General features: G+C 51.8%; 1 protein-coding gene across 1 annotated transcript in view; it reads right to left on the bottom strand.

Moving 5' to 3' along the window:
* Caln1 (calneuron 1) overlaps window positions 1–27,876 on the bottom strand; it is a 331,295-nt gene that overhangs the window by 106,211 nt on the left and 197,208 nt on the right. The window contains exon 4 of the mRNA XM_076840164.2: window positions 16,832–16,944. Within this exon, the coding sequence (XP_076696279.1) occupies window positions 16,832–16,944 (113 nt within the window). The remainder of the gene's footprint in view (window positions 1–16,831; window positions 16,945–27,876) is intronic.

Raw genomic sequence — 27,876 nt, 5'->3', positions numbered from 1 at the left:
GTATTCAACCACACTTGTGAGGGACATGCCCTTGGTCATCACCTCCTGCTCTGTTCTGAAAGGCCCCGCCCTCTCGCAGCGGCATCACACTGGGCGGAGCTTCCAGCAGGTGGTGCTTTGAGGGACAGATGTGCCCAGGCCAGCTCCAGACCCAGGTGGCGTGTAAAAAGAAACCCCAATCCACCACGAAAAAGTAAAAAGCTCTGCGGCTCCCTGGGAGATGGACAGAGTTCCAATACAACGACGTGGACAAACATAGGCTGGGGACAAGCACATGGAACTGGCTTGAGTGTGAACCCAAAACTAAACACAAAGACCAAACTGTCCTGGAAACCATGCGGTCAGCTTCAGGCCCAGGACAAGGCGGCGAGATCAACCTCCTCCACCTGCTCCCCCTCCATCCTGAGAGCCGGAAATGACGAAGCAACGCTGGAGGATCTCAAGGGGAGCGGGGAGCAGGCTTGGGACCCAGCCCTGGGGGACACAGGGGCAGGCTGTCTTCCGCCCACCACCCAGCAAAAGAGGACAGGCACCATCCAGCATCCCCTGTCCTCCAAAACCCTGCAACAGGAGGCTCATCTTCCCCCAGATGGGATGGGGAGCCCTCAGGAAACACCAGGCGTGCCCACTGATGGGCCAGGGCTCCAGTGCACCCCACTCTCCCTCCCTGGCAGGCCAGGAAAGCTGACCCACCAGGTGAAACACCAGGACCCAGCAGGATGGACCCCCTCTGGGCACTCAGCCTGGCTGGAAGCCTCCGTCCCCACTGGTGGAAGGTGCTCCACCCAGAGGCCACTCAGTGGTCCTCACAGTGTCTGGCTGGGAAGCTCGCTCTGGGCCTGCGAGCCGAAGAGCCCTGAGTCGGGAGCCTCTTCATTTCTGCCAAAAGTCCCCTCTCAAGGGACATGCCTGGCACCTTGACCTAAGGAAACCCTTTCTGCCCCTTGAGGCAGCATCAGGAGGACCAGCAGGGCCCCAGAGGCACCAGGTAAACCAAGCTGACTCCAGTGTCACCACAGAGGCTCTGCGATGACACTGTCATTGAAACCAGGATGCCCAAGCCCCAGCCCAGGACCAGCACTCTGAGCCTGAACAGGGCAGCTGTCTACCAGGGGAAGCACTGATGCAGAGACTCCCAGCCAGCACCACCAGGGGGGGTTCACCATCAGGGGTCACCATGGGGGGGCATCGGGCTGCAGTCACCCAACGGGACTTGAAAGAAGCCATTGTAAAAGTGCTTCCACAGTCACCAATTCTTCTGAACCAAATGAAAGATAAGGGACATCTCAACAAATAACATAAGCCATGAAAAAGAACCAGACGGAAGTTAGGGAGCTGAAGAATGCAACAGCAGAAATCAGAAACTCGCCAGGTAGGACAGCAGAGATGACAGAGGTTGGACTCGATCACTGTGGTGACGGATCAGTTTCAACAGAATTCACTCCATACGAGTGACAAAGGAAAACAGAGAACAAGAAAATGGCATTTCAGGGGCCTGTGACACACACACACACACACACACACACATTCACTGCAATCCCAGAAGGACAGGCAGCACAAGGCTGAGGCAGGAGGATCTCGACTTCAAGGCCAGACTCAGCAACTTAGTGAAGCCCTAGGTAACTTAGTAAGACCCAGTCTCAAAATAAAACCAAGAGGGCTGGGGATGTGGTTAAGCGCCCCTGGGTTCAATCCCCAGTACAGAATACACAATAAGTAAAGTATATTAAAGGACCACTCAAAGACGTAATGGCTGAAAATTTCCAAATTTGTTGAAAAGCACAAACCTGTAGATTCAAGAAGCTGTTCCAACGCTCAAACAGGAAAAATTCAAATGAACCCATCCTAAGACACAGCATAATTAAACTTCTGAAGACTAAAAACTCAGAGAAACTCTGGAAAGCAGCCAGAGTGAAGTGATGCGTCCCTCAGAGTGGAAAGGAATTCAAATGACAGCCGAGTCCTCATTTAGAAATCACAGAGGCCAGAAGTAGTACAAAAGTTCTCAAGTTCTGGAGGAAAAAAGAACTGTCAACTATGGGTTTATATCTGGCAAAATTATCCTCTAGGAATGAGGGGAAATCAAAACGTCCTCGGAGGAGAAAAGCAAAAGGCATTTGTCACCCTCAGACTCCCCACTAAGGGCTGCCTGAAGGACGCGCTTCCAACAGAAAGCAAGGCCCCAGCTCAGTGGAAATGCAGGCGCGGGCGCCAACCAGCCCTGTCCTGGGCTTCATGAGTCACGGAAAGCCATCGAGGCAGAAGTCACAGCCCTGCCTGAGGCTCAAGACGGTGCTGCTGAGGAGGAGGCCTCTGGGTCCGTTTCCTGCTGCCATCCCTGGATGCCTGAGATGGTAATTTATAAAGAATGAAGGATTATTTCTTACAGTTCTGAGGCTACAAGTCCAAGAGCTGGAATGTGGCCAAGACCTCTTGCTGCGCCGCAAGGGCAGCCACATGGCGGGGAGCGCGGGGAGTGGCGAGAAGAAGCTGGCCAACCTCACCCTTTCACCATTAGCCCACTCCTGCCATCGACAGCCCACTCAAGATGGTGGCCTGTGTCTACCCATGACCTTGGTCTCCTAGAGGCCACCTCTAGCCCTGCTGCAATGGCAACTGAACGTCACATGGGCCTGGGAGGGGAGGTCCAGACCACAGAGGGATGGCAAATCGACCAGGAGGACGTGTCCTGAGGTCAAGAGCTGCTGTCACAGAGCAGCCACTCCATAAACTGCCCACAGACAGATCTGTGCACCCCCGATCCTGACACCCGCTCAGGTCACAAGGAAACAAGAGAACAGGACCCAGAGGGGCCAAGCTGAAAGCCAGCAGGAAAACTGCCCCAAAGAATTAGCGTAAACACAAATGAACTAAGTAGGCAGGTATCGGCAGGAAGCAGCAAGTACACGCTGTTGAGACTCAGGTCAAATTCCACAGCACAGGTAGGATAGGGGACGACATGCCCTCCAGGTAGCATTTTGGTTTGGGGGCAGGGGTGCTTGGGAGGGCAGGGAGGTACCAGGGATTGAACCCAGGGACGCTTAGCCACTGAGCCACATCCCCAGCCCTTTGGGTATATGTTTTATTTTGAGACAGGGCCTCTTTCAGTTGCTGAGACTGGTGTTGAACTCATGATCCTCCTGCCTCAGCCTCCTGAGCTGCTGGGATTACAGGTGTGGTCACCGCACCCAGCACAGATATCAACTTTAAAAAGCGGCACAATAAAGTAGACTTTGGAACAAAGAAAATTATTAGACGTGAAGAGACAGATTATGCAATGGTAAAAAGGATCCATCCACCAGAAAGACCACCGGTGACCTTAAGTGTGGACTGGCCAAAAAAAATACGTGAAACCACAAAGGACAGAGTTAGCGGGACAGCAGAGGAACTTTCACTTATGGTTGAGAACTTTAACCCCCTCCGTCCAGCAAAGGACAGGACTAGCAGAGAGTCAGCGAGGCCAAAGACCCCAAAGCCCAGCCCACAGGCTCCCAACACACGCACCCCCTCCCAGCAGCCATGGAATGTGCGTGATTTAGACGCCTGTGGGAAACTCACCAAGACAGGCCACCCTGGAAAACCAGCTGCAGATGTCCTTTGAAATGGCAGAGTGTGTCCTCTGATCACAGTGGAGTCCCCTGAGAAGCCACAGCAGGAGACACCCGGGAGGTGGCTGGGTACAGGGAGACAACCTGCCCTTTGAACCCACGGTTCACAGGAAAAAACCTCAGTCCACAGAGAATAGAACCAAAGTGGAAATACAGCACCGACTGATATCCAAGTCTCCAGGGTGAGAACCAGGAACCAGAGGAGGGCGGGAAATGAGAAGCCCTAAGCCGGCAGAGGGAGCAACCAACAGAGAGCAGGAAACAAGGAGACGGGAGGTAGGAGATGGCCCGGAAAGGCAATGAGAGAAAACCAGCTCCTATGGAAAAAGGAAACCACAGGCGTCTAATAAGAGCATCAGCAGTCAGGAGAGGACAGAGCTCCAAGGCCAGGAGGGGAACAGGGAGGTCCCTGTGGACCCCAGCCACCAGGAAGGTAATAAGGGGATGCTGCAGAGGATCCCACACTCAGAAATCCAGGGACTCAGCAGAACTGGTTCCTGGGCCATCAAGGCTAGTTCCTGGGAGGGGCTGCAGATGCCCAAACAGACAAAAGGCACAATTGGAATACTCCCATAATCACTAAAGAATTAAATTAATCATTTAAAGGCTCCTAAAACCTAAAGGAAATCTCCAGGCCCAGAGAGTTCAGAGGGGAATTCTACCACTTAAATATGAATTTAACACCAGCTTGGTATAATTTCTCTGATGCACAATTTTAGACAATCTTTCTCATAAAATAAGAGAAATAGGAATCCCTCCTAATTTATTTTGTGAGACCCGATAACAGAAATAGACAGATAATGCAAAAAAGAAAAGAAAAAGAAATTAGAGACCACATCTCTTATGAATTTGGATGTAAGAATCCTGAAAAAATACTCACAGAACGAATCCATCAATAAACAAAAAGAATCAGACACCATGACCAAGCCATGCTCGATTCAGTAAGCAGGGCTGGTTAAGCCCCAGGCAGTGAGGGACTGGGGGCAATTCGGAGGGGATGCTTACACAGCAAGACCCAGGCCCGGTTACACCCCCAGCACTGCACAAAAGAAACACAGGAAAGTCCAAAACAAACCCCAAAACAATCAACAGATGCAATCCACCATATCCACAAATCAAAGATGAAAAATCATATGATCCTATCAACTGGCTCATAAAAAGCATTTGACAAGATCTAACACCCATTAGCAATTGAAAAAAAAAAAAGAACTCTCAGAAAAATAAGAAGAGAGGGAGTGGGCTGGATGTGGTGAAGAGCAACTCACATTGGCTGAGAAGAGATCCCAGAGGTGGACCCATGTAATCACAGGGAGAAACAAGAGCCCAGACCCCGACCTCACAGCTCAGCGAACAGGTAACTCCATGCTGATCATGGATTTCAATGTCAAGTGTAAAACTATGCAATCTTTAGAAAAGAAAAAAAGAAAGGAGAAAACCTTTGGGATCTAGGGCTTCAGACTTGACACCAAAACTACAATCCATAGTAGGAAAATTTAATAAATTGAACCCAATCAAAATGAAAAACTTTCTCTGCCAAAACCCACAGGAAGAGGATGGAAAGGGAAGCCACTCTGGAGGTGGGCACAGGCACCTTCCAAGCAGGAGGCGGAAGCCGGAGCAGGCAGGAGGCCTCCCACATCAGCAGCACTCAAACATGTCTCAAGCGCATGGTGATGTGGTGACCCCCATGTGAGTTCATTTATGTGAAATGTCGGAAATGGCAAAGTTTGAGAAATGGAAGACAGACCAGTGGTTGGCAGAAGTGGAGCTGGGGTGGGAGGGAGGGGGTCCGTAAAGGGTGACCGGCAGAACTTGGGGTGACGGTGACAGAGGCCCACACATGGGACAAAACGGGCAGAAGGAAACACAGGTGTGTACACACAGGTCAGGGGACATCAGGAGAGGACTGGCGGCGTGCGTCAGCCAGGCACAGTGGCACACACTGTGATCTCAGTGGTTTAGGAGGCTGAGGCAGGAGGCTCGCAAGCTCCAGGGCAGCCTGGGCAACTTGACCCCGTCTCAAGATAAAATAGGAAGTGGGGCTGGGGGTGCAGATCAGTGGGACAGCCTCACACCTGTGAGGCCTGGGGTTGACACCCAGCACCCTAAACAAAATAAAATAATCCCTGTTAAGGTTTTATACAAATCAAGTATGCTAATCTCAAGACCCAAAATCCAAAAGCCCCAACATCTGAAATTCTCAAGCTCCCTCAGGATGCCATAAGCAGGAAAGTGAACGAGGCGGGCAGTAAACGGCGGGCGGAAGGGGAATACTGCAGGAGCTCACCTTCGACCTGACGGGGAAGGTGTACACTCAGCGCAGGTGTGTAGTGTTGGTCTGTCCCCAAGGTATCGAGTATGTATTTGTAAATATTCTAAAATCTGAAAAAAAAAAAACCTCTGAAATCCAACACATGCCTGGACCCAAGCATTTCAGAGATGGGATACCTGATCTGACCTGGGGGTTTGCAAAAGGCAAAGGAGAGGAACGTGGGTGATGGGTATGTGGGGTCTCCCTAGATGTTGCTTATGGCTGCAGGCGAATCTGCAGCCATTCCAATACATTCATAAAAACAAACAGAACACATGACGGACACTGGGAAATGAACAGAGACGGTACGGAAAAGCTAAAATTTCTTTTAGGAAGTCGGAAGATATTGATTCCTTGGATTTGATATTTAGACAAATACAATTTTAAATACATATTTCATAAAGGTGAAGGCAATCAGTAGCAAAATGGTTTAGAATAAGAAAGGCTATCTTTCTAATAAATTTAAAGGATAAATATATGAAATAATCAATATAGCAAAAGACAGAAAACAAAAAAAAAAATGGCTTTAAACCAGAAATACTAATATAGGACCCATGGAGTGTGGATAAGCAGATATAAAATGATTAGCAACAGATTAAACTACTCTATTAAAGGGCAAATTCTCTCAGAGTGGCTTATAAGATGAATCTGATGCTATGATTCTTATAAAGAGAGAGAGAGAGAGAGACCTAAAAAAGCAGGCTATTATAAAGGGAAAGGATGGATAAGAACCCACTAGTAGAAACAAATGCCTTGCACAACTAGAACATTCTCATGATTTAGGGGTGTCCTGGTCTCTTTGTGATGCTATAACAAAATACTGCAGGCTGGGCAGCTTTTAAACAACAGAAACTTATTTTTACAGTTTGGGGGCTGTGAATCCATGATTAAGGTGCCAGCACAAGCTGTGGCCAGGAAGGTCTGCTTCCTCGAGGAAAGTCCTTCTCGCTGTATTGTCACATGGCAGAAGGGCACTCGGTACCTCACTCTTCCACAAGAGCCCTGAGTCCCCTCAGGAGGGTCCACTCCAGGACCTAACCACCTCCTTCCATTTCTGAACTGCACGTAGCATTCAGACCACAGCCAGGGGTGGTACCGCGTCACCTCCTCAGAGAGCCCTGTTCATCACAACTGTTCCAAGATGTGTGGTTCCCATGGGGACTGCCCTCTATTGATTATCCTGCTGGATGAACTCATGGAATTCACATGATCTGAAGTTATTTATTATCTGTTAGTTGAAGGCCTCCCTCTCTCTCCCACCCCTCACACCAGAATACAAATCCCCAACAGCAAGGTCCCTGTCACCTGGCCACCATGATACCACTCTCCATCCAACCCAGAGACCTGAGTAGGCTTCTGCCAAAGGGGTTGGTCACTCCACCAAAGACGGAGTGACAGTGTCACATACACACAGACACACAAAGAGGAAGGAGGAGCAACTGAGGCCGGTTTCACACCACCCGTCTCAGAGAGTGTGAGCAGACGCAGAATAAAGAGGGACACACAGGGTTCTCCAGAGCATCATTCCCAAAGAAGGCACGTCACTCATTCTGCTTCCTGAACTGGGAGGCCAGTCGTCCAACCCCAGCATCATTCTGCTACAGCTGACACGAATGGACACAATCGGCACAAAGACATCACCCGCCAGCATCCTCGGATCACAACGCAAAGGCGAGGAATTAACAGCACGTAGAACCAAAATGTTCAGTGATGTTCTCCCGAGTAGCTATGAAAAAGAAAGAGACTAAGCACAATCATAGGCCATGTGACGAGTGACAACAGCAGTCACCAAGACCTCAGGACAGGGAAAGGCTGCACTGAGACGAGGGTTCACATCCGAATCCCTTACCTAATAAAGACCAAAGAGCCAGTGACACAGAACTGTCCCTCATCACAAGAGGAGGGGAAGTGTAGCGCAGACCAAGGGAAAATACTAGAGCAGAGAACAGGAAATAAGAAGAACTTTTCATTCAATAGAAGAGTATATTTTCTCCAAAATGTTACTAAAATAGAGCACCATCTGGCCTGTCAGATTAATAGAAATGAGAAAAACAACAGTTACAATTGGAGACACTATAATGAAAAGAGAATGCTTGCCACATATTTGCAAGTAACTGCTAATAAAGAGGTGATTCTGAGGACCCAGGAACTTCCTGAGGGTAAGGTAAATTTTCAAAATAGACTGAAGCACAATTAACATTTAATGTTTATCAAACAATTACCCCCCAAAACAAGAACAGCTCCACCACTGGACTGACAGGTTATGAACTGGCTCACTCAAAATCAAAGTCTTGAGTACATTCTATACTAAATAGAGATTACTGCAGATGACAAAAGATGACAGTTTGTAAATTAATTTTCTCACACTGGCATAACGATGTTTCCAGACCTAGCAATGACACTCATAGTTTCTATAAACTATAGTCTCCTTTTATTTATAAATATGGATTTAAAAATCAAAATTAATCATAAATCAAATTTTAAAATCGCATTATAAATTCAAATTACATTAAGAAAATGACCTTCCACAACAACAAATATTAGTCTTAGGAACAGAAGTTATTTAATATTAGGAAATTCATTAACTACCACATCGTATCAGTAATTCAAAGCAGGAATCACCATAATCCTAGTATTACAGTCAAAAGACACTTGACAGATATTCACGACATTAAAAATCTTTGGGTTAGAGGTTAATGTCCTGAAACACCATCACCTCTAGAGGTTTTAGGATGACTCTGTTCCCAGTGAGTACAAATGGATCTAAGAGATACATGGCCACAAAGTCGCTACTATTTGTAGACAAAGTCTTGCAGACAAGATACGGTAAGAAAATTAATGGAAAAATCTAGCACTGCTGCTCTGTTCCCCGAAATTCATATACTGAAGGGTTCAAGCACCAACTTGATTGTGCCTGGAGCAGGGAGTCTTTCAGAGGTAAAGAGGTCACAGGCTGGACCCACAGGAATGACATTAGTGGCCCACGAGGGACCCCAGACTTCCCTCTCGCCCTTCCGACCACGCGAGGTTACACGGGGAAGCTGGTTGCCTACCACCCAGGAGGCCCTCGCCAGAACCCGCTCATGCATCCAGCTTCCGGAACCTTGAAGAAAAAATGCTTTTTGTTTCCATGACGTCTAGTTCTGGGGTTATTATAGCAGCTGAACAGACAAGACGCCGCTAATGAGAGAATTCAGTAACCGCCAGACCTGCCTTCAGCTGGACCGGCAGGAGGAGACGGAAATACACCTTGAAAAGTCAAATCCTATTCACAACAGCAAGAGTAGAAAAGGCAGATCGGCATGGTCCCTAAGGGCAGTGTGGGCCGCAGCCATGTCCTTGCTGAGACAGGGCAGGGACATGGCTGTGGCCCCTCCCTGTGTCTCCCTGGCTGAGCCTGGGAACCTCAGAACTGTCTTGTGGCATCAAGATCCCCAGAGCCGTGGTCAAGGGTGCACCAGGAGCACCACCCTGAAGCACAGCAGGCCCCGTTTACCTGAGAAGCCGGTCAGCCTGCCCAGAGGTCCCCACCAGCGCCACGCCAGCCTCCTGCTCCTGCAGGAGACCCCCTCTAGACCCCCTCCCCGCTTCGGGGCCAAGACGCAGGCCCTGAGGGAATGGCTCCTTTCCCTCTCTCCTCTCCACGAGACCTCCCGAGTGTGTACAGGGTTACCCCTACACACTGGACGCCCGAGGACAAGCAGACTGGGTAAAAGAAAATAGCTTTAAATAACCCCCAGGAGGCTCCTGTTGGCCGTGAGAATTCATCCCCGCTGGGGCTGCAGGGCCACGGGAGAACAGTGGGCATCACAGGCAGGGCCCTGGGTCCACTCCCCAGCACCACAAAAATAAGTGATCAAATAAATTTAATAAGAAGGATTGAGCCCCTAGTGCCGACCCTCCTGCCAGCCCCCTGGGGATTCTTTTTGTCTCTCTGCCTGAGGCTGCAGGTCGGCTCCACCCAGCTGTGGGTTTTGAATTTATCTTTGCCTTAGTTTCTACTGTAACGTGGGTTACCTGGACGTGCGGAGGAGCGCGGAGGAGCGCGGAGGAGCGCGGAGGAGCGCGGAGGAGCGCGGAGGAGCGCGGAGGAGCGCGGAGGAGCGCGGAGGAGCGCGGAGGAGCGCGGAGGAGCGCGGAGCCCTGCAGCCAGGCCTCTGACCGCTGGTCTCCCCAGAAGGTGACAGGAAGCCCCAGGTGCCAGCTTCCTCCTGGCTGCTGCTGGCTGCACTTGACCTTGACACCCTGCTTTCACACCCTCACATGGACTTTGTGCCTGTTTGTGGCAGTGGGTACCGGTTTTAGAGACCCTTTGGCTCCAATCACTCTTTGATTCTGCCCTTGAAAACAGACGTATTTTAATGAGATTTGTTAACTTGAGATTTTGTTGACTTTATTGAATGATAACAGGACCCACCCTACAGCCTATGTGGAGAACTTTCAGAAAGTCCCAAGTATGTAAAGAAACAATGACAGTGACCTTGATTCCAGTCAATAACAGGTGCTGTCTACTCCATCCCGTTTTCCTCTCGGTGAACACAGCAGGTACAGGATAGGTGAAGACAATGCATGTAAAGTGAAGTACAACAGATGGACACACAGGAACAGTGACAGACACGGAGCCGCAGGCCCAGAATACCACAGCCAGGCCCCTGGCCCAGGCCTCCCCGTGGGCTACGTTGTGTGTCTTAGGGTTTGTTTTTAGGGTGTAGCCAGGGCTGTGAGTCCTAGGTAGTGTGTAACCAAGGTCACACACACTGGGATTCTAGGTAGGACCCTGAGGTCCTGAATGGTGCCTGTAAATAAGCATCCACTGATGACCCTGGGGATAGGGTGCCTTCTGGTTCCCAATGTATGTAAAAAAGAGGCTAAATGAACTGTGGAGGCTGGAGCTGAGGCTGGAGGCTGCTGCCTCCTCTGCTTGTCTGCTACCCTAACTGCATCTTCATCTTCCTCTACCTTCAAGGACCTGAGTCTCTTCCTGGTCCAAGTCCCCCCACCACAAATGGCCAGGCAATTACACTACAAATCCAAGCTCTATTTTGGCCTCTTCCACCGACTATAACATGAGAATGTTATTTTAAATAATCATACAGTATCCCACCTTTAGAGCTGTGTTTTTCTGGATCTCTCAGATTCCTGGACACGGCATTGATTTTAACTGAAGGGTTTAAACAGGCAACAGGTGTGGCTAAGTATCACCAAGTAGCTTTCAGAACACTGTATAATTTTCAGTGAAGAGTTTTATTTATGATCCTCTCTCGGCCTTCATGCTCAGGAAGTCATCTCTGCTAGTTAATTCCTTGGATCAATCAAACGTAGCAGAGTTTGTTGGAGCAAAGATTTATGGACTCATGAATCAGGATCTGAAGCCTCCAACCAATGGAGGCAGCTGCTGATCCGACGGTGCTGACAGAGGTGACCCCCAGACGGCGACACCATGGATGGTAGCCTGGTCGCCCAGCCGGCCACAGCTGTCTGGGTTAACTGGCCGCAGGGTCTCCTGAAACCACCAAAGCTTGGCTGCCATGCGTGGCCTGGAGGGCAGGGCCCAGTGAAGGGGCCAGTTCTCATCCCCATCCTAGCCCTTCCTGCTTAGAAGTTAACCACCTGCTGACACAAAACCTCTTTACCTTAAAACAACAATTTGAAACTGCAGTGTCACATGGAGTAAAACCAGTTATACTCATGGCTATGGACAACAGAAAACCCCAAATACCAAACCCAGAGGGAAACCGAGGTCTCGTCACAGAGGGCAACTGAGGTCCCCGTCACGGCTGTGAACCTGGCTTGCTGCCCTCCCCACACCTCAGGCTCCTTCAAGTCCGGTAACTTGGTGGTTCTCACCCTAATGTGAGCAGCAGTCACCTGGGGGCCATGGAAACCAGCTGGCAGGGCGCCTGGCGCGGTGGGTCTGAGGACAGTCCAAGAGCGCACTGGGGAGCTGCTCCTGACCGGACACCTCCCCTTCTCCATCGCACACTCAGTACAATCACTCGGAGATTCGGAGCGCGGTCCACCCAGCAGGCCTGTGATGGGTATCGCCGCTGAACACGGTTTCGGTCCCCCAGGATGGCGCCAGGGAGAGCAGCGGCTGGGACCCACTACTCCAGAGAGTGGCACACTGACAATACTGGGGGAGCCACCCTGCGGATGCCAGGAGAGACGTGTGCAGAGACCTGCCACCAGCCTGCCAGCTGCCCTGACACTGACAAAGGCATTTCCTAGGTCTGGGCCCCGGCTCCAGGGCGTCACATGAGCAAGTGATCAAACACTTCCGTTGGCTTTTCCCTGTGAGGTTTGCCAGCGTTGGCCGTGGGCCGGGTCGTCCACCTCACAGGTGAAGGGATTCTCAGACACCTGGCTCACCAGCGACTCCCTTCTCTTCCCAATCAAGGAGGGACATATGCCCACTGTTGGTATTTAGAAAATACGGGGATCCGCTGCCCGTCTTCCCACCACGGAGTCATCCTGCATCTCGCTGTCTTTCCTCCCGGTCTTTAAAGGCACCATGGATCTGGGATCCCCTGGGCCTGCCGCGACGTGGGTGCCCTCTCCCATGTCACGACCATGGGGCACAAAGCACCGTGAGCTGCCGAGTCACAAGGCCACGATGCTCTCTGCCCACCTCAGCACGACAGAGGGCCAGCTTGCCAGCGCCCCAGGTGGACAATGGCCCTGGGCTGGGGAGGACTCAGTCAGGACCAAACCAGAGGAGGACGGCCAGGGAGGCGGGAGGCAGGCAAGGGCCAGATTTGGGTGGGGAGGAGGCCAAGTGGAGGGAGCACGGGCAGGTGTTTGCCTCACCTGTGCATCTTCCACGGAGAAGGTTGCGGAGCCTGAGGGAGGATCACCAGGGCCATAGCAAGGTGGGTGGGCAAACGGCCTAGACCTGGACCGGGGCTGGGTGGTGACCGCGCACATCACTCTGTGGCAATGACCGGCTTGCATTCTGTTCCCTGACCCCGGGAGCTCTGCAGAACATCGCCTAAGCACACCAGGACCCTAGACATCCTGTCCCCTTCACGCATTCCCACCCCCTGGGCAGTGGGTGGGAATGCGTGAAGGGGTGCTGACAGACTGCATGTGTTTCATTTCTCAAAACAGAAACCCGACACCAGCAAACGCTGGTGAGGTGGCTGACTGGGGCCTTGAAGTGGGCCCCCAGCTCTTCCTTCCCTCCTGTCCGTCATTGCCACACACCAGGACCCAGCCAACTTCAAACAGTTCACACCTCCCTTCCAAGAGGACTGCTGGCAGAACCAGCAGACATGGAGACCCGACGAGAGGCTAGTGCAAACACAGAGTCACAGAGGCTCTCGAGCTGAGTGTGGGAACTCGGTGAGCCTCCCCCAGGGGGCTGCATGCCGAATGCTCAGGGCCACATCACGGGGGCCTCTTCCTTGGGAAGCAGCTGTATTTGTAGCCACTTAAATTCCACCTTCACGGACACCAATTTCCTGCAGAGAGCCGGGAGCTCATAATTTCGGGACTAGCGCTAAGTGATAAATAGTTGTTTTTGCAGATTCCATTTGATTTTATTTTACCCCTGACAGTGAAAGCTAGAATGCTGTAAGGAAAGAGCACAGAACAGATTTGATTAGGAAGATGAGCCTCTGCCTGGGAGAGCCACTCCACAGTGACCCAGAGAACAGTCCTGACCTCAGGCTTCCTCAAAGCCTGGGGCAAACCAAGATTCAAGGCAGCAACACCGGGTTGAAGAAGCCCAGTTACGGGAGCTGAGCCCTCTCTGGTAGAGTCTCCACAAGGCCCCAATATTCCTGCCTCCAGGCCCTTCACCCTGGACGGGCAGAGCCTGTGTACCAAAGGACACTGCAGAAATGACGGAGTTAACTTCCAAAGTCAGGTCATAAAAGTTGCTGCAGCTTCTGCTTCAGGGGAAGCTGCCAGGTCAGGGGGATGGGCAGGCAGCACTGTGGAGGGGTCCCTGCAGGTACCAGAAGCCTCTGTCAAGAGCTGGCACCCCTTTGCCAGCCATGCCAGCGAGCCAGCTCCAAGTGCATCCTCCAGGAGCAGCCAAACCTTCCAATGGCTGCAGCACCAGCCCATACCTGGACAGCACCCTCTGAGGAGCCCCTGAGCCAGAGCCACCCAGCGACAGCGCCTTCCAGTTCCCGGCCCACAGACTCCACGTGGCACAGTAAGTCTTTACGGTTGTCTCTGTCTCCAGACTTTGGTGTGATGCATTATTAACGCACCCATAAACCACAGATATTCCCTTCCAGGTAAGCAACGTGTATCTGTTTCCATGGCAGTCTGTGTTTGGCGGGAAGCCTGGTGGAGCCTCCTACGCAGGATGGACCTTTTAGAGCACCAGCTCCTCCTGATCAGCATCCCTGCCTGGGCACCATGGGCACAAAGCTGACCATCTGCTCCTCTCCCTGCTCCCCTTACCTTCAGCCACTGTGGCAAAGCAGGCACACACGTGTAGGCGCACACACATGTGCAGACGCACACCCGTGCAGGTGCACACACGTGCAGACATGCACACACACACACACACAGCTTTGGTTTAAACCAGGAAACCCCCCAAGCCCCAGGGGCGTGAGCCTCTCCCAGGAAGACTGGGGGCTCAGGATGTTCTGCAAACTGCTTCCTGCCTCTGCGTGGGCAGGCGGCAGGGGAGGCAGGGGAGGCAGGGGAGGCTGAGCACTGGGAACTGAGAGCCACTCCTGCTCCTGCTTGCTGAGCCGTAAGCTCTGAGCCCGTGAGCACAGCGGGAGAGAGCAGCTCTGTGCAGCCTCTCTGGCCTCACTGCCGTGTTCAGAGTGGAATGTCTTCCTCTGCTCTTTCCTACGCCCCATCTTGCCACCCTGGGCCAGGACAAGGGTCTTTGGTAAAATGGATACACAGAGTGTCTGTGAGGACGATAATGTGTCCCAGTCATGCCAGAGGCCATCAGCACAGTGTGAGAGGGACGCTTGCCCTGGGGGCACTCCGTGGAGACCCTGGAAGAAGTGAGCAAGAAGTGAGCCGTGTGAGGGGGAAGGTTAGGGCTCCTTCCTCTCAGTGTGTGGCCAGGACGAGCACTCAGGGCCTTGGAGCATTCTTGTAGTCAGAGTGGCCCTGGGGGTGGCCACGGTAGGAAGCACTGGGGGCAAACAGAGAGGGACGTCAGGAAGGGAAGGTGCCCTTGAGGAGTGGACCCGCCTGGGCTGGGAGACGGCCAGGGGAGCGAGGTCTCCATCATCTCTCTGTGCTCCCTTCTAGGACTGTCTGTCCTTCCAACTGTCACGGTATAACTGGAGGGCTACGGGAGCAGAGGAATATTCTTGTCACATGGAGTGGGGTCCCAGGGAGATACCTGACCCCAGTGAGAACCCAACATCAGTGTGCACCAGCGCTGTGCCCCTCTTGCCGCAGGACCTCCTCCGGGACCTGGCCTTGTCTCTGCTTGTCCCCTGCCATGTGGTTTCCCTTGGAGAGCTCACCCAGTGGCTCTCAGGAATCCCAGCTCTGGGTCTCCAGCGCAGCCTCCAGATGCTCCAGACCCTAAGGGCTGTCCACCCCTCCCACTCTGCATGTCCAATCTAAAATCCTCCTCTGCGAAGGTCTGTCTGTGGCCCTGTTTGTAAGAGTGAGTTGGGAGATTTGTGGCAGTGTCCCCCCTTGGCTCCCCTCAGGCCCCTGTCCATTCTGCCCACAGGGCCTAAATCACCCCATCCTCACTGCACCCCCCTTCTGACACTCAGGGAGCAGGCCTGCAACCATACCTGCCGTCATCCATGCTTCTCGCCATCTGGCAAGTGGGGTTCCCGAGAGCTTCCTGGTACTTCAAGGAACAAAGCAAGTGCCGCCATTTTGCAAAGCCTCCTCTGTGCCCCCAAGACCATGCCTCCCTGCCTTCTGGAACCTCTGTTCACTCCACCACCAAGGGCCCCTGTGGGCCATGGGTCAGGCCAAGGGGTTCTGATGTGAAGTCCTGGCTTCAAGGACAGTACAGTCTGGTGACCACCACACCCATTCACCACTCCCTTGTTTTCTCTCTGAATTGCATTCCTTCCGCCAAACTCTTAAATGGCCAGAACTTGGTCTTGAATGCTTTTTGTAAAACTCACAATGACCGATGAGCCTTCAGGGTTTACAACAAGCTCTTAGTCAATACTTGTTGGTTAAATGCAAGTTGAGTGACAGAATAAGACAAGAGAGACTTGTCACCTGGAACCCTTACTAGGTCACAGAAATAGCCCTGGTGCAGAGGAAAAGTCATATCAAGAAATTAAAGAAACCATACTGTGTTTGAACAGTGTTTTACGTGCCTAACCAGTAATTCAATTTAACAAGACAATTTATTTGACTCAAATTATTAAAACAATGATTACAAACCATTTCCCAAATTTCACAAAATAATATTTACATTTCAAAATTAGAGAACTAATGTGAAAATCATTTCGTAGAACTCTAAGTAGAATGTAGATATGAGGAGTCTCCTAAGCGATTTTACAAGATAGAAATAAGCAAATTGAGAAGCATCAGAGACAAAATTGTCAATGAAACTGTTCTGTCATATTAAGAGTGAGAGTGTGATAGGGTCCAGATGCACAAGGCCACCACGCAAGGACCTCCTGGAACCAGGGTCAAGGACAGAACTGGGTCAGAGATCAAGGTATCTTTTTAAATGTCTCCAGGAAAAAGAATCAGAAGTGGAGGAATCTCCTTTCTCCCCAAGGCAAAAGTCTTGCTATCAAGAGGGGAGACGTCCTACCCCTCTGAAACCCAAATGAGTGGAGTTCCCATTCCTCCATCAGAGGACGCAGCATGGACCTTAACTGAGGCACATCGCCCCTTCTCAGAAGAGAGCTCGTGTGCTGCACAGAAGCTCAAGAACTCAGACTAAGTCAGTTCCAGACACACATTTCTGTCAAATTTACCTTTAAAAAAATGTTCTTACCTGCCAGAATATGCTGTCTATTGTGTTTCCAAGAAAACCATCACGACCTTCTGAAGACACCAGTTTGGGCCCAAGAATTGTCATGAATTCATCAAAATCCACCTGGCCATCTCCTGAAAGAAAGAGACATGGCTGTAAGTGGAAAAGTGGCTGAACTTGACCTCCCGCACCCAGCCGTAAACACCTCCACCCTCTTCACCTTGGCCTGACCTCAGGAAGTGAACAAGAGCTGGGGGCACTGCTGGAAATTGTCCAACGTCCTTACAACACCCCAGTACCAGGAGAAACCAGCATTGCTGGCATATCTACTACCCACGTTCCTAACCCTAGTACAGTCACGTGCCCCCGAACATTGCGTTGGTCAGCGAGGCACACACAAGGGATTATCAAGGAAGTGAAAAGTTCCTATCGCCTGGTGACACAGCCATCCTTGCAGTGTCCCAGCCCAATGCACCATCCACACATCTGTGCAGATGCTGGTGCAGACACACCGTGCACTGCACTGCCGGTCACACCCACGTCCAGCACAGACTGCTTGACAGCGGTAACAGGCGAGTGCTCTGGTGCGTGTGGACTGTCCACCCCTTTCCTTTACTGGAGAGTGAAGAGCAGGGGGCCGTTTGTGCAGAAGCAGCCTCACACCCCGTGCCCGTGTTCACACCTCCAGCTCGCATCATTCTTCTCTTGTGATTGGATTAATTTCACGTTGTTTTTTTGTGTCGTGGCTCTAGAAGCAGCAGGCTGTAATTCACACGTGCCTATGCACACACACACACACACACACACACACACACACAGAGCCTATTGTACAGTAGCTGATAGTTGTTGTTTGCCTCTTTCGTGTCCTGTCAAAGCACCTGCGTTAGGCATTTGCAGGAATGTTCCAAGGTGAGAGGATGGGATTATGAGAGCTATAGCCTCGCTGGTGGACAGACTGACACTTGATGGATTAACAACTGGTGCAGACAACCAGGTGGTACCCGTAGGTGGGTGGGGCGTGGCTGGAGCAGGTGAGTCTCTGGGGCAGTGTCCTCAGAGACAGCATCTCATCCCTGGCTCCTCTCTGTCACTCTGCTTCCCAGCTGCCATGAGCTGAGCTGCTTTCCCCCACCACACCCCTCCACCATGACGTTCTGCCCACCTAAGGCCCACCACACCCCTCCACCATGACGTTCTGCCCACCTAAGGCCCACCACACCCCTCCACCATGACGTTCTGCCCACCTAAGGCCCAGAGCAATGGAGTTGGAGGACCATGGACCAAAACTTTGAAACTATGAGCCCAAAAGAAATGTTTCCTCCTCTGAGTTGGTCTTGTCAGGTCTTTTGATCACGGCAATGTGAAGCCGACTAACAAGATAGAAATAAGCAAATGGAGAAGCATCAGTGACAAATTTGTCAATGAAACTGTTCTGTCGTATTAAGAGTGAGAGTTTAATCGGGTCCAGATGCACAAGGCCACCATGCCAGGCCTCAGCTATACCTTCTAGGTTTGCGTAAGTACGCTCTACAGTGTACTGATATATATCTCAGAGTATATTCTTGGCATTGGAATATACTGTATTTCCACCAAAAAGCCCACCCAGAACAAGTGCCTCCCAGTTAACCTGGCCACACCTCACACCTGCTCCTCCCCGGACCTCAAGTTCCACAGCTGTACCTGATAGAAGTGTCATCTTCACCTTGTCACCCAACATAAGTTTAACCACCAAGTCTCCTCTTGACTACCTGTGGCTGCCCCATCTGCCTCATATTCCAATGGCTGGTTCCCTTTCTGACAACCATGGAGGGACAACAAGTCTAAGGGTCAATACCCCGAGTTATGAATGTCCCATGACCAGTGGAATGGCCTTCTCCGCGCACTCTCACCTCAAGCTCTCTTCCATACGTTGCTGAGATCACCTCCCCCCAAAGCAAATACAATCATGCTCTATAAACTTCAGTGGCATCTGTTTTACTTAGTTTTTGTGTCACTGTGAATAAAATTCCCAACAAGAACAACTTAGAGGAGAGAAAGTGTATTTGGGGCTCCACAGTTTCAGAGGTCTCAGGCCAACTCCATTGCCCAAGGTAAGGTAGAACATCATGGCGGAAGGGCCCAGCAGAGGACAGCTGCTCAGTTCATGGTGGGATCAGAAAGTAGAGAGAGGGGGGGCGGGAGAGAAAGGGACACTGGGAAGACACACCTTCCAGGACCCACCCAGTGACCCTCTCCTCCGGCCTCACCCCACATGCCTACAGTTACCGCACTGTAAGTCCATTCAAACTAGGATGGATCCACACAGCCCTCATAATCCAGTCATTTCCAAGTCCTGGATTAATACAGGAGCTCCTGGGTACACCTCACATCCAAGCCATAAGAGCATGTTTGCCAACACCCGGAGGCCCCACCATGCTCCCGCCTCCCTCCCTCTTCTGCCCCCTTTCTTTTCCCCTGGGTGCCCTCCCCCGTCTGTCCACCTGGGGAGCACCATATGTGCTCGAGGACAGAGATGACACGTTGTGCTCTCCTTTTTTTTAAATTTCTGACCTTTCCTGGTCTTTAGGCAGAGTTGGTCAGACATTCTTCAGCACCTCCTACTAACTACATACACCTTACATCCCATCCCCTGACCTGCACACCTGTCTCCCACCTGGACTGGGAGTTCTGCAAGGTCAGGGACCACGTCTGCAGTGTCTCTGTATAGTCCACACTATAGCCAGCACTCGGGATGTACTTGTGCAGTGCGGAGAGAATGTGCTGTCTCTTGCTGGGTTTCTCTTTGCAATTCAGCATTTCTTGGATCCTTCGTGGTATGCCTGGTACTACCAAAAGGTGGAATTAGTTGGCTTCACAGATAAAACTGAGCCTTCAGGGCACTGTTGGTGCCTTGGTAAATCGTCAGGGTGGCATTCTGCACCCTGGGAACTGCTAGAGAGGGCACCTCCTCCAGGAGCCCATCACAACCTTTTCTTGGCCAGCAGAGACAGCCCGGGTGCCTGCACACAGGAGTCTGCCACAATGCGGGCCCATCAGTCAATCCGCTCTCAGAGTGTGTCTGCCTCCGAGGACAGTCATTCAAACCCTATCTCCAAAATCCAGGCAGACGTCATCACCGAGATGTCAATAATTCAGAACAAATAGTCCAGAAACAGATCCCAGTGTGGATACAATTTTGGAGTGAATCAGGGAGGCGTGGCAAGTGAGTGGGTAAGGAAAGATTAAGCCACCAAATGGGGCGGGACAGTCGATGAACTACTGCAAGGAAATCAATTTCTCCCTCACACTCAGCAGGAGGCAGGGATCCAGAATTTCACCCTCCCTGGTAAGCATCAGAGCGAAGTCAAGCAGCCAAGAACGGCCGTCTTGCCATTCAGATGAGCAAATCCCCACTGGCCACCTGCAGAGGCAGAGAGGGCACCATGTGTCCTGGGTGCCTGTTCTGGTTAGCAACAGGCCGTCCCTACCCAGGGCTGTAAATCGCTGTGTCTCTGAATCTAATAACCGCCCTCCTTAAGGAGGAAGTGAAGATTACCTTGAATGCAGAACAAGACGTTTGTCCAAAGAGTCATCCATACTTAAAAAAGGGAAGACAGGGAAGGATTGGGCCACTTTCTCGGCATTCAACATCTTCCAGGTGATCCAGGTGACTCCAAGCCTCAGACAGGCACAGTCACATATGGACACCAGCCCTCTGCTCACCCAAGTCACCTCCACTAGGCACAGCTGGGGTTGCATGGCCAAAGGTCTCCGACCAGAGTGTGCACACTCAACAGAGAACGCAGCAGCCCCGATGTGGGCAAAGTGGATTCTTAGGGGGCAAATATTCTTGTATTGCAATGGCCTGTGGCTCTTCTGGGGCCACAGTACACAAGCAGAAACACAGTGTCTCTGTGCCATTACCATTCCCCGTGAGTAGGGCACCTGGGGAGACACGAGATCTAAAAACCTCTTGTGGGTTGGCTCCTAGGAGGAGGAGCAGGAGGAGAAGGGACTGAGAAGCTCTGGATTGGAAGCTGCCTCAAGCACACGCCGTGGGTCTTCTCTGGATGGCACGTTGGTCTGGGAAATTAGGGGAAAAGGCCTTCAGGAATTTTAATGCGAATGACGACTGCTAAAAGCCACACACTGCCCCAACTGCCACTTGCCTAGAGTCAGGGTCTCAGCATTCTCCACAGACGGCCCATTCCCACGGGGCCCAGTCCCCACAGAAGACCTGTCTGATAAGGGGGGCCTGCGCAAGCCCAGCGGGTCAGAGGACACCACCCTCACCAAATCCCGTGCTCCCCAAGACAACCTGAGCCTCTCCCAGACCCGCTACCTTCCATGGAAGGCAGAGGAGTCCTAATTGCACAAAAAAAAAAAAAAAAAAAAAAAAAAAAAAAAAAAAAAAATTATTGGGTTAACTTGTTTTATGCACCTGAACAAGAAGGTCACTGCAGCAAACAGGGAACTCACTCCTACCCAGCCTCCTTCTCCCTCCCCAGCTTGCAAATGTCATGATCCACTTAGCAAGAAGTGCAGGGAGCTGCTGCTGAGGACTGCGTCTCCTGCTTCCCACTGCTCCCCAAGTCACAGGGACGAACTTGAACTAGGGCAGGAAGCCGCAGGAGGGCCGAGACTGCACAGCGTTCATTAAGACCAGCCAGCTGCAACGTCTTACCAGGAGGTAGAACCATCATAAAACCACTGCAAAATACAAGGAAGGAAAGAATACACAGAAAAGGGGGGACAGAAAGGGGCAGCGAGGGCGTGTGCGGTGAAGAAAACGCATGTGAGCCTCCGTTCCAATCACCAAGCCCCAGCCACACCTGCAAAGGGGCGGTGAGCGGGTGACTTCCTGGGGCAACAGAGGGGCAGAAGGCACAGCTCGGCCGGCCTTTACCAGGACAGAACCAAGCTGTGGCTTGATGACCTAGAGGCTCTGAGCTCAGGCAGGACAAGGCAGAGGGACGGGCTTCCAAGGTCATTCTCACAGCTCTGCAGCGAGTCTTCAAAGGAAGGAAAGACACTACCAAGCCATAAAGGGACAAGGAGAGTGGCCTGAGCAAGGACAGGACACCAGAAGGGACAGAGAGGGCCTAGGAGCAGGACCAGGAGTCCCATGAAGAGGGGAGGAGGAGACAGGCCCAGAGTCAGGCAGGCTGAGGGCTTTGCCTTCCAGCAGTGCAAGCACCCAGGCTCAGTGTGTGCCCAAGACCTGGTGACCTTGCACGGGCTGGACTGGAAGGACGGAGCTGCCCCAGGAAGGGCAGAGGTAAGACAGTAGGAAAGGAAGGACAGAGCAGAGGAGGGGAGGCAGAGCTCAGCCAGGCAAGGGTGCTGCATGGACAGACCGAGAGGACCAGAGGGAAGGCACGGGGTGGCTGCCATGTTGAGTCTAGGATCTTGCAAGACCGTGGGGCTGGTTGGGAACCCTGGAGAAGATGGAGGAAGACACATTCAGGAAGGCTGGTGGTGAGCTGCTGGCAGAATGGGGGGCACTGGGAGTACCCAACAGCTAACGCCGGGTAAGAGGTCTTGGGATCTACGGGAAGGTGTGGAAGGTCTTCAAGACCGACTCTCACGGTGTGCAAAAGCAAGGTTCAGAGGTGCGTTACAGTGTGCCACAATCTGGCCAGAAAATCAAGGAGAATATCCATATCATTTCTCAAATAAATATTTTAATCAAAATATCTGGAAGCGTGTCCTCCCCCAAACAACTAATAACAGGGGTTTATTCATGGCACAGTCTGGGCAGGAGGGCGAAGGACTAGGGTGCGGAGATTCTCACAGAATTCTTTTGTTTTTTTTTTTTTAATTGTGGTAAGACTGTATGACGTGAAATTGACCATCTGGGCAACTCAACAGGATCAGAGATACCCATAACGCTGTGCAATGGAGGCTACCTGTGATCTCTCTCCTGCTGCAAAACATCCACAGTGATGGCAGAGCTCCTCCCCTCCTCCCAGCCCCAGCCACCACCTCCCCATCGAATCCGATGCTCTCAGTGCCTCCGGGGTGGAATCCCCAACCACTGTCCTTGTGACTGGCTTGTTCACTTAGCATCACACCCACTCTCCATCCTGTTGGAGTCCACGACAGGAAGAGCCTAGAGATCTGGAGTATCCCCCGGAGCTATCAATAATACAGCTGTGCCATATGTGGGACCCTCGCCACACGGGGACATTTCAGCTGCTCTACAACAAAGGGTAACTGAGATGATGGGTCTGTCAATTTCCTTTCCTTATAGTAACCTTTCTACTGTCTGTCTGTATCCCATGATGTCATGTTGTACCGCTTAAGTATACAAAAAATAATTATTCTACAAATAAAATAAATACAATGTGAAACAGATACTTAAAGAATGTCCTTCCTGCTGGGTGAGGTGGTGAAGCCTGTCATCCCAGCGGCTCTGGAGCCTGAGGCAGGAGGATGGCAAGTTCAAAGCCAGCTTCAAAAAGTGAAGCCCTAAGCAGCTCAGTGAGACCCTGCCTCTAAATAAAAGTACAAAACAGGGCTGGGGGTGTGGCTCAGTGGTTGAGTGCCCCTGAGTTCAATCCCCGGTACCCCTCCCTGCAAAAAAAGAATGCCCTTCCTTTCTAGGGTGAATGACAGTCCGTGCTATGTGCAGACCACAGTGGGTCACCCACGGGCACAATCAACCATCGGACCCTGCCCCAGGAAGTTGAAAGCCCCCAGTAGCCTGGAGCTCTGAGGTCTGATCAGACAGATTCTGCCAGGGTAACTGCTGTCCTGCGGAGAGACAGCCTGCTGGCACTTTTCCCTCTGCCTTATTCACAGAATCCCCCCTAAATATATTTATATATGTGTGTATCTATGTATATATATTTTTTTTTTATTATTTTGGAAGTACATCATATCACCTGTTTAAATACGTTTAAAATGTGAAACAAAGAATGTGGTTGTCTGTGACCCTCTGGGTGACTCCTAGAAGGCAGAGGACAGGGGAGGGAGGGCAGGACCGGGAACAGGCTGCCGGGACACCTAGGCAGCTGGTGTCCCAGGCAAGCAGGGCTCTGTGGGGCACAGCAGCTTTCTCTCACAGCTCCCTGTTCAAGGTGCCCCATCCTTGGTCTTCCCTGGGGTGGAGCAGGGTGTGGCTCAGGAGCTGGGCCTCCCGTCCTCCCTCCACAGGCGCAACATCACCCCTCTCAGGGATCCTCGAGACCGCCCAGAAACGGCTCCTGCCTCACCCCACACGTCCCTGAGAAGGTGGCTCTCCCGGGCAACCCTGCCCGTCTGCCTGGCTGCAGCCCCCAGCCCACAGTCACCAGCCAGGCCCTGCTCATGGCTCTTGAGAAACTCTGTTACCCTGGAAGGTGCAGGAAGACCCAAGCCCACCCGCAGCTGTCCACCTAATGGTTCAACTCCACCCAGGGCGGGGACAGACGCACAGCTTCCTGTGGCTCAGCGTCCTCGACAAGGATCCTGAATCTGCTGGTGACACAGGTGGAGTCCTCCTGGGCCTGAGGAGCTCACCTTGGCACCAGGCTCTGATGCTTCCTGGAAGAACTAGCAGCCTCGGGGACCCTGCTCCTGCCTGCAGTGTCCCACCTCCTGGTTCCTGGGCTGGCCTGTCCCACCTGGCCGGTAAGAGCAAATAGAGGCCCAGGCAGCCCACAGCAGCCTGCTTCCGCCAGCAGCCAGCACCCACGAAACCACCTCCCGGGAGCTGACAGGAGCCCAGGGTTTTTACGTGTATTATAAATAAAGAACAATGAGCTTGGGAAGCGCCCGACTCCTACTCCACGTCAGAGTGGGAAACATCAGTGGCCAAAGCAGAGCAAGGAAATCAACGGGTAGTGACACCACCTCCCTGACTGGTGACTGCCCTCTGTCCCCGCTCACCCCAAAGAGGAGCAGGAGCTCATCACCAGAGTTGGCTCCCAGGAAGTGGGACAAGTTCACGCTCACAGGCTGTGCTGCTCTCCCCTGCAACAGGAGCATCCAGAGGAATGCTGGATGTCCTCAGAGGAAGCCTGGCCACCTAGCTCTGCGCCCAAGGCAGAAAGAGCCCCGTGTTTCTCTCAAGGCTCCACGTGGAGGAGGGCTGTCGGAGAACGCCACAACCAGGCGTCAAACCCAGCTCCTCCAACAAGGGCAAGGCACTTTCCAGCCTTCAGGGAGGAGTAGCTTTGGTTTAAGAGTCGGATCTGGAAGACATCAGGGAGCGAGCACCCTGAGGGCTCCAGTGCCAGGGGCCTGGAATAATCCTGACTTCAAGGTGAAGAAGGAGAAGATAATCTCCTTTTGTTCAATTTCCCATTGAAGTATCACGAACCTAGAGACAGACCAAAGTCCACAGTCTTCTAAAGGACAAGGATGGCCGTGATCCACCAGGACATACCTGGACAGCAGTGTGGTGACCACAGCCCCAAGAAGGGGGATGAAGAAGTAGAGCTGGTGGCCACCCAGGCTGCACTCCTGGGGAGCTCCTGCCAGGGAAGGCCGAAGAGCTGTAGCTGCACACAACACTGCACACCGTCCACACCCCGAGCCAGAGACCAGGGTCTGCACACAACACTGCACACCGTCCACCTAGAGCCAGAGACCAGGGTCTGCCCACAGCTCTGCACACCGTCCACACCCGGAGCGAGAGACCAGGGTCTGCACACAGCACTGCACACTGTCCACCTCGAGCCAGAGACCAGGGTCTGCACACAGCTCTACACATCATCCACCCCAAGCGAGAGACCAGGGTCTGCACATAGCACTGCACACCGTCCACCCCGAGCGAGAGGCTGCACACTGGAAACCCTTCTCATCAGATGGAGAGCTTTGGCAAAAGGAAGGAGGGGAGAAAAGCTTCGTCCCACACCCTTCTCTGACCGCTTCCTAGAAACCAGACGTGGCTGCCCCACACTTCACTGGACAACTGACCATCCTAAGACCCAGGTGGGAAGAGAAGGCCCCTGGGACACCACACCTGCTGGTGCCTGGCCAGCGCTGGGACCCGCAGTCTCCGTGATAAGTGAAAACCAGGGAAAGACAGGGCTGAGTACAACAGAGGACACACCTGAACACCTGGAGGAAAACCAGCCCCAGAACAGGACTGACCACCAGAGAGAAGAGCCCTGGGCGCCCGTTGGGGCAGGGTGTGGATGAACACTGCCCTCGGGGAGCTTCCACGTGCTGTGGGCAGAACGGCCACCTATTCCTATTTGTCCTTTTACTTCGTATTTTGGGGGGTGGGTGCTGTGAAGGCCAAACCTACCAGCAGCATTTATAGGCTAAATAAATAGCTCAAAGGAGGGAGGGTGACGTGGGACCGCAGAGCGGCATCGCTGTTTGTCGGGGAAGCTGAAATCTGCACACGGGACCTGTCACATTGTCACGTGTACTCCTCTGCTCGGCACGGCGCTCCACTCTGCTGCACAGAACAGAGGGGTGGTAAGTGACGCTGTGTGGTGAGCACAGTGACCCTGGGAACAGGGGCTGCCTCAGGGAGCAGGCACTGAGGCACTGACAAGTAGCAGCACATGAATGACTTGGAGCCCCAACGAGCCCCAACTACAGAGGAAAGGAAATCAGGGACAAGGATGATGGTGACCAAGGGCACAAACTGGAAGCCTGGATTCCATAAGGAAGGAAAACACAAGCACCTGAGAACACCCACGTACAGTCACAGACACTCAGAGCCAAGAGGGACAGGGTGACGAGTGAAGCCACCACTCACTGTGACGTGCTGCAGGCCAGGCAGGGGCACCACGGCTGATCTGGACTCCGAGCCTTTGCTTTTTCCATTAGGCTGGACTGTGTTCCAAGATGAAAATTGAAACACAACTGCAATTACTAGATTATCAGCCCTATGCTGGGTGCTGTCTCAGACCAATATACAGCCTCGGGGTATTCACGAAGCGGTCGTAAATATAAACCACACTAGATCACACACCAAAGCTGAAATTGGCAGGTCCCATGTTCCCATGCAAACTCCAAGAAAACAGTACCTAATAGCACCCTGAAGCAGAGGGCCCTAGATCACTCCTGAGTCAAAGCCACTCTCCTGGAGAATGCAAGTGTGAAATAATAAATTTAAAGAAAATGACAGTGAGAACATTATATATCTCAATTACGTAGGAATTAATTAATCAAAGTTGTCCTCGGGGATAAATTCCAAAGCACTATAAATAATTTCATTACTTCAACAGACTGGGGGAAAAGGGAAAGGAAAAAAAACTGAAAAACTTAGAAAAGTTAGGCATTAAAGTAAGAGAGACAATGGGTCAGGGTGAGGAAGGGGAAATGCACACCGGCCTGGTGACCCCTACCACAGTGGGGGGGCACTCTGCAAACCATGAAATCCATGAGCGACTGGCAACTCTAGTCCAGAAAGATCCAAGTAAAATCACAGCATGAAAAGTTACACAGCAACAAATATGAGAGAGGAAAAATCATGAAATACGTGGTAAAGCCAAAAGCTAATGCAGTTTTGACATTTTTGTGAAACTAGGGGCTTACTGGGCTCATCAGTATTGATTCAAGAAAAGGTAGAAAGTGGTAGAATTACATTTAAAAACTGGAAAATTTTTTAAATATTCAAAGAGCTTCTTAAACCAGGAAAAACTGCACAAGCTCTTTCATTGAGAAATAGACGCCCCATGTTAAATCAACTGTTCCAGGAGTAAGAAGAACAGGAAAATCAATATAATTTTGATACCAAAATACACAAAAAGAAAACAGCTGACACATCTCACATGCTAAAGCTGTAGCTGGAAAATCTAATTTAAAATACACTAAAAGCAAGACCTACCCGGGCCCAGGGCAGATCAGTGTGGGGCCTGAGTCCAACTTAGTATTAAAGAAATTAAGATAACAGTTATCAAATCAATAGACACAATAAAAATGCAGTGATATCTCTCTCCCCCGCCACCCCCCCCCCTCAATGTTGCAAAGGATCTGGGGAAAGTACACGATTCCTAAAGGACGCTCTTTACATTAGGAAAAGTATGATCCTTCCCTGGCAGGCGAAGAGTCCCCACACGGGGAGAGCGCAAGTCCAAGGAATCTGGTGGGCACTGGGCCCTCGGCTGACGTCTCAGGTGGCCACAGGACCATTTAGAAAA

Source organism: Callospermophilus lateralis, chromosome 19 (genome assembly GCF_048772815.1).
Source record: "Callospermophilus lateralis isolate mCalLat2 chromosome 19, mCalLat2.hap1, whole genome shotgun sequence".
In the NCBI taxonomy this organism is placed as follows: Eukaryota; Metazoa; Chordata; class Mammalia; order Rodentia; family Sciuridae; genus Callospermophilus; species Callospermophilus lateralis.
This window is presented reverse-complemented; position numbering and strand designations above follow the sequence as displayed.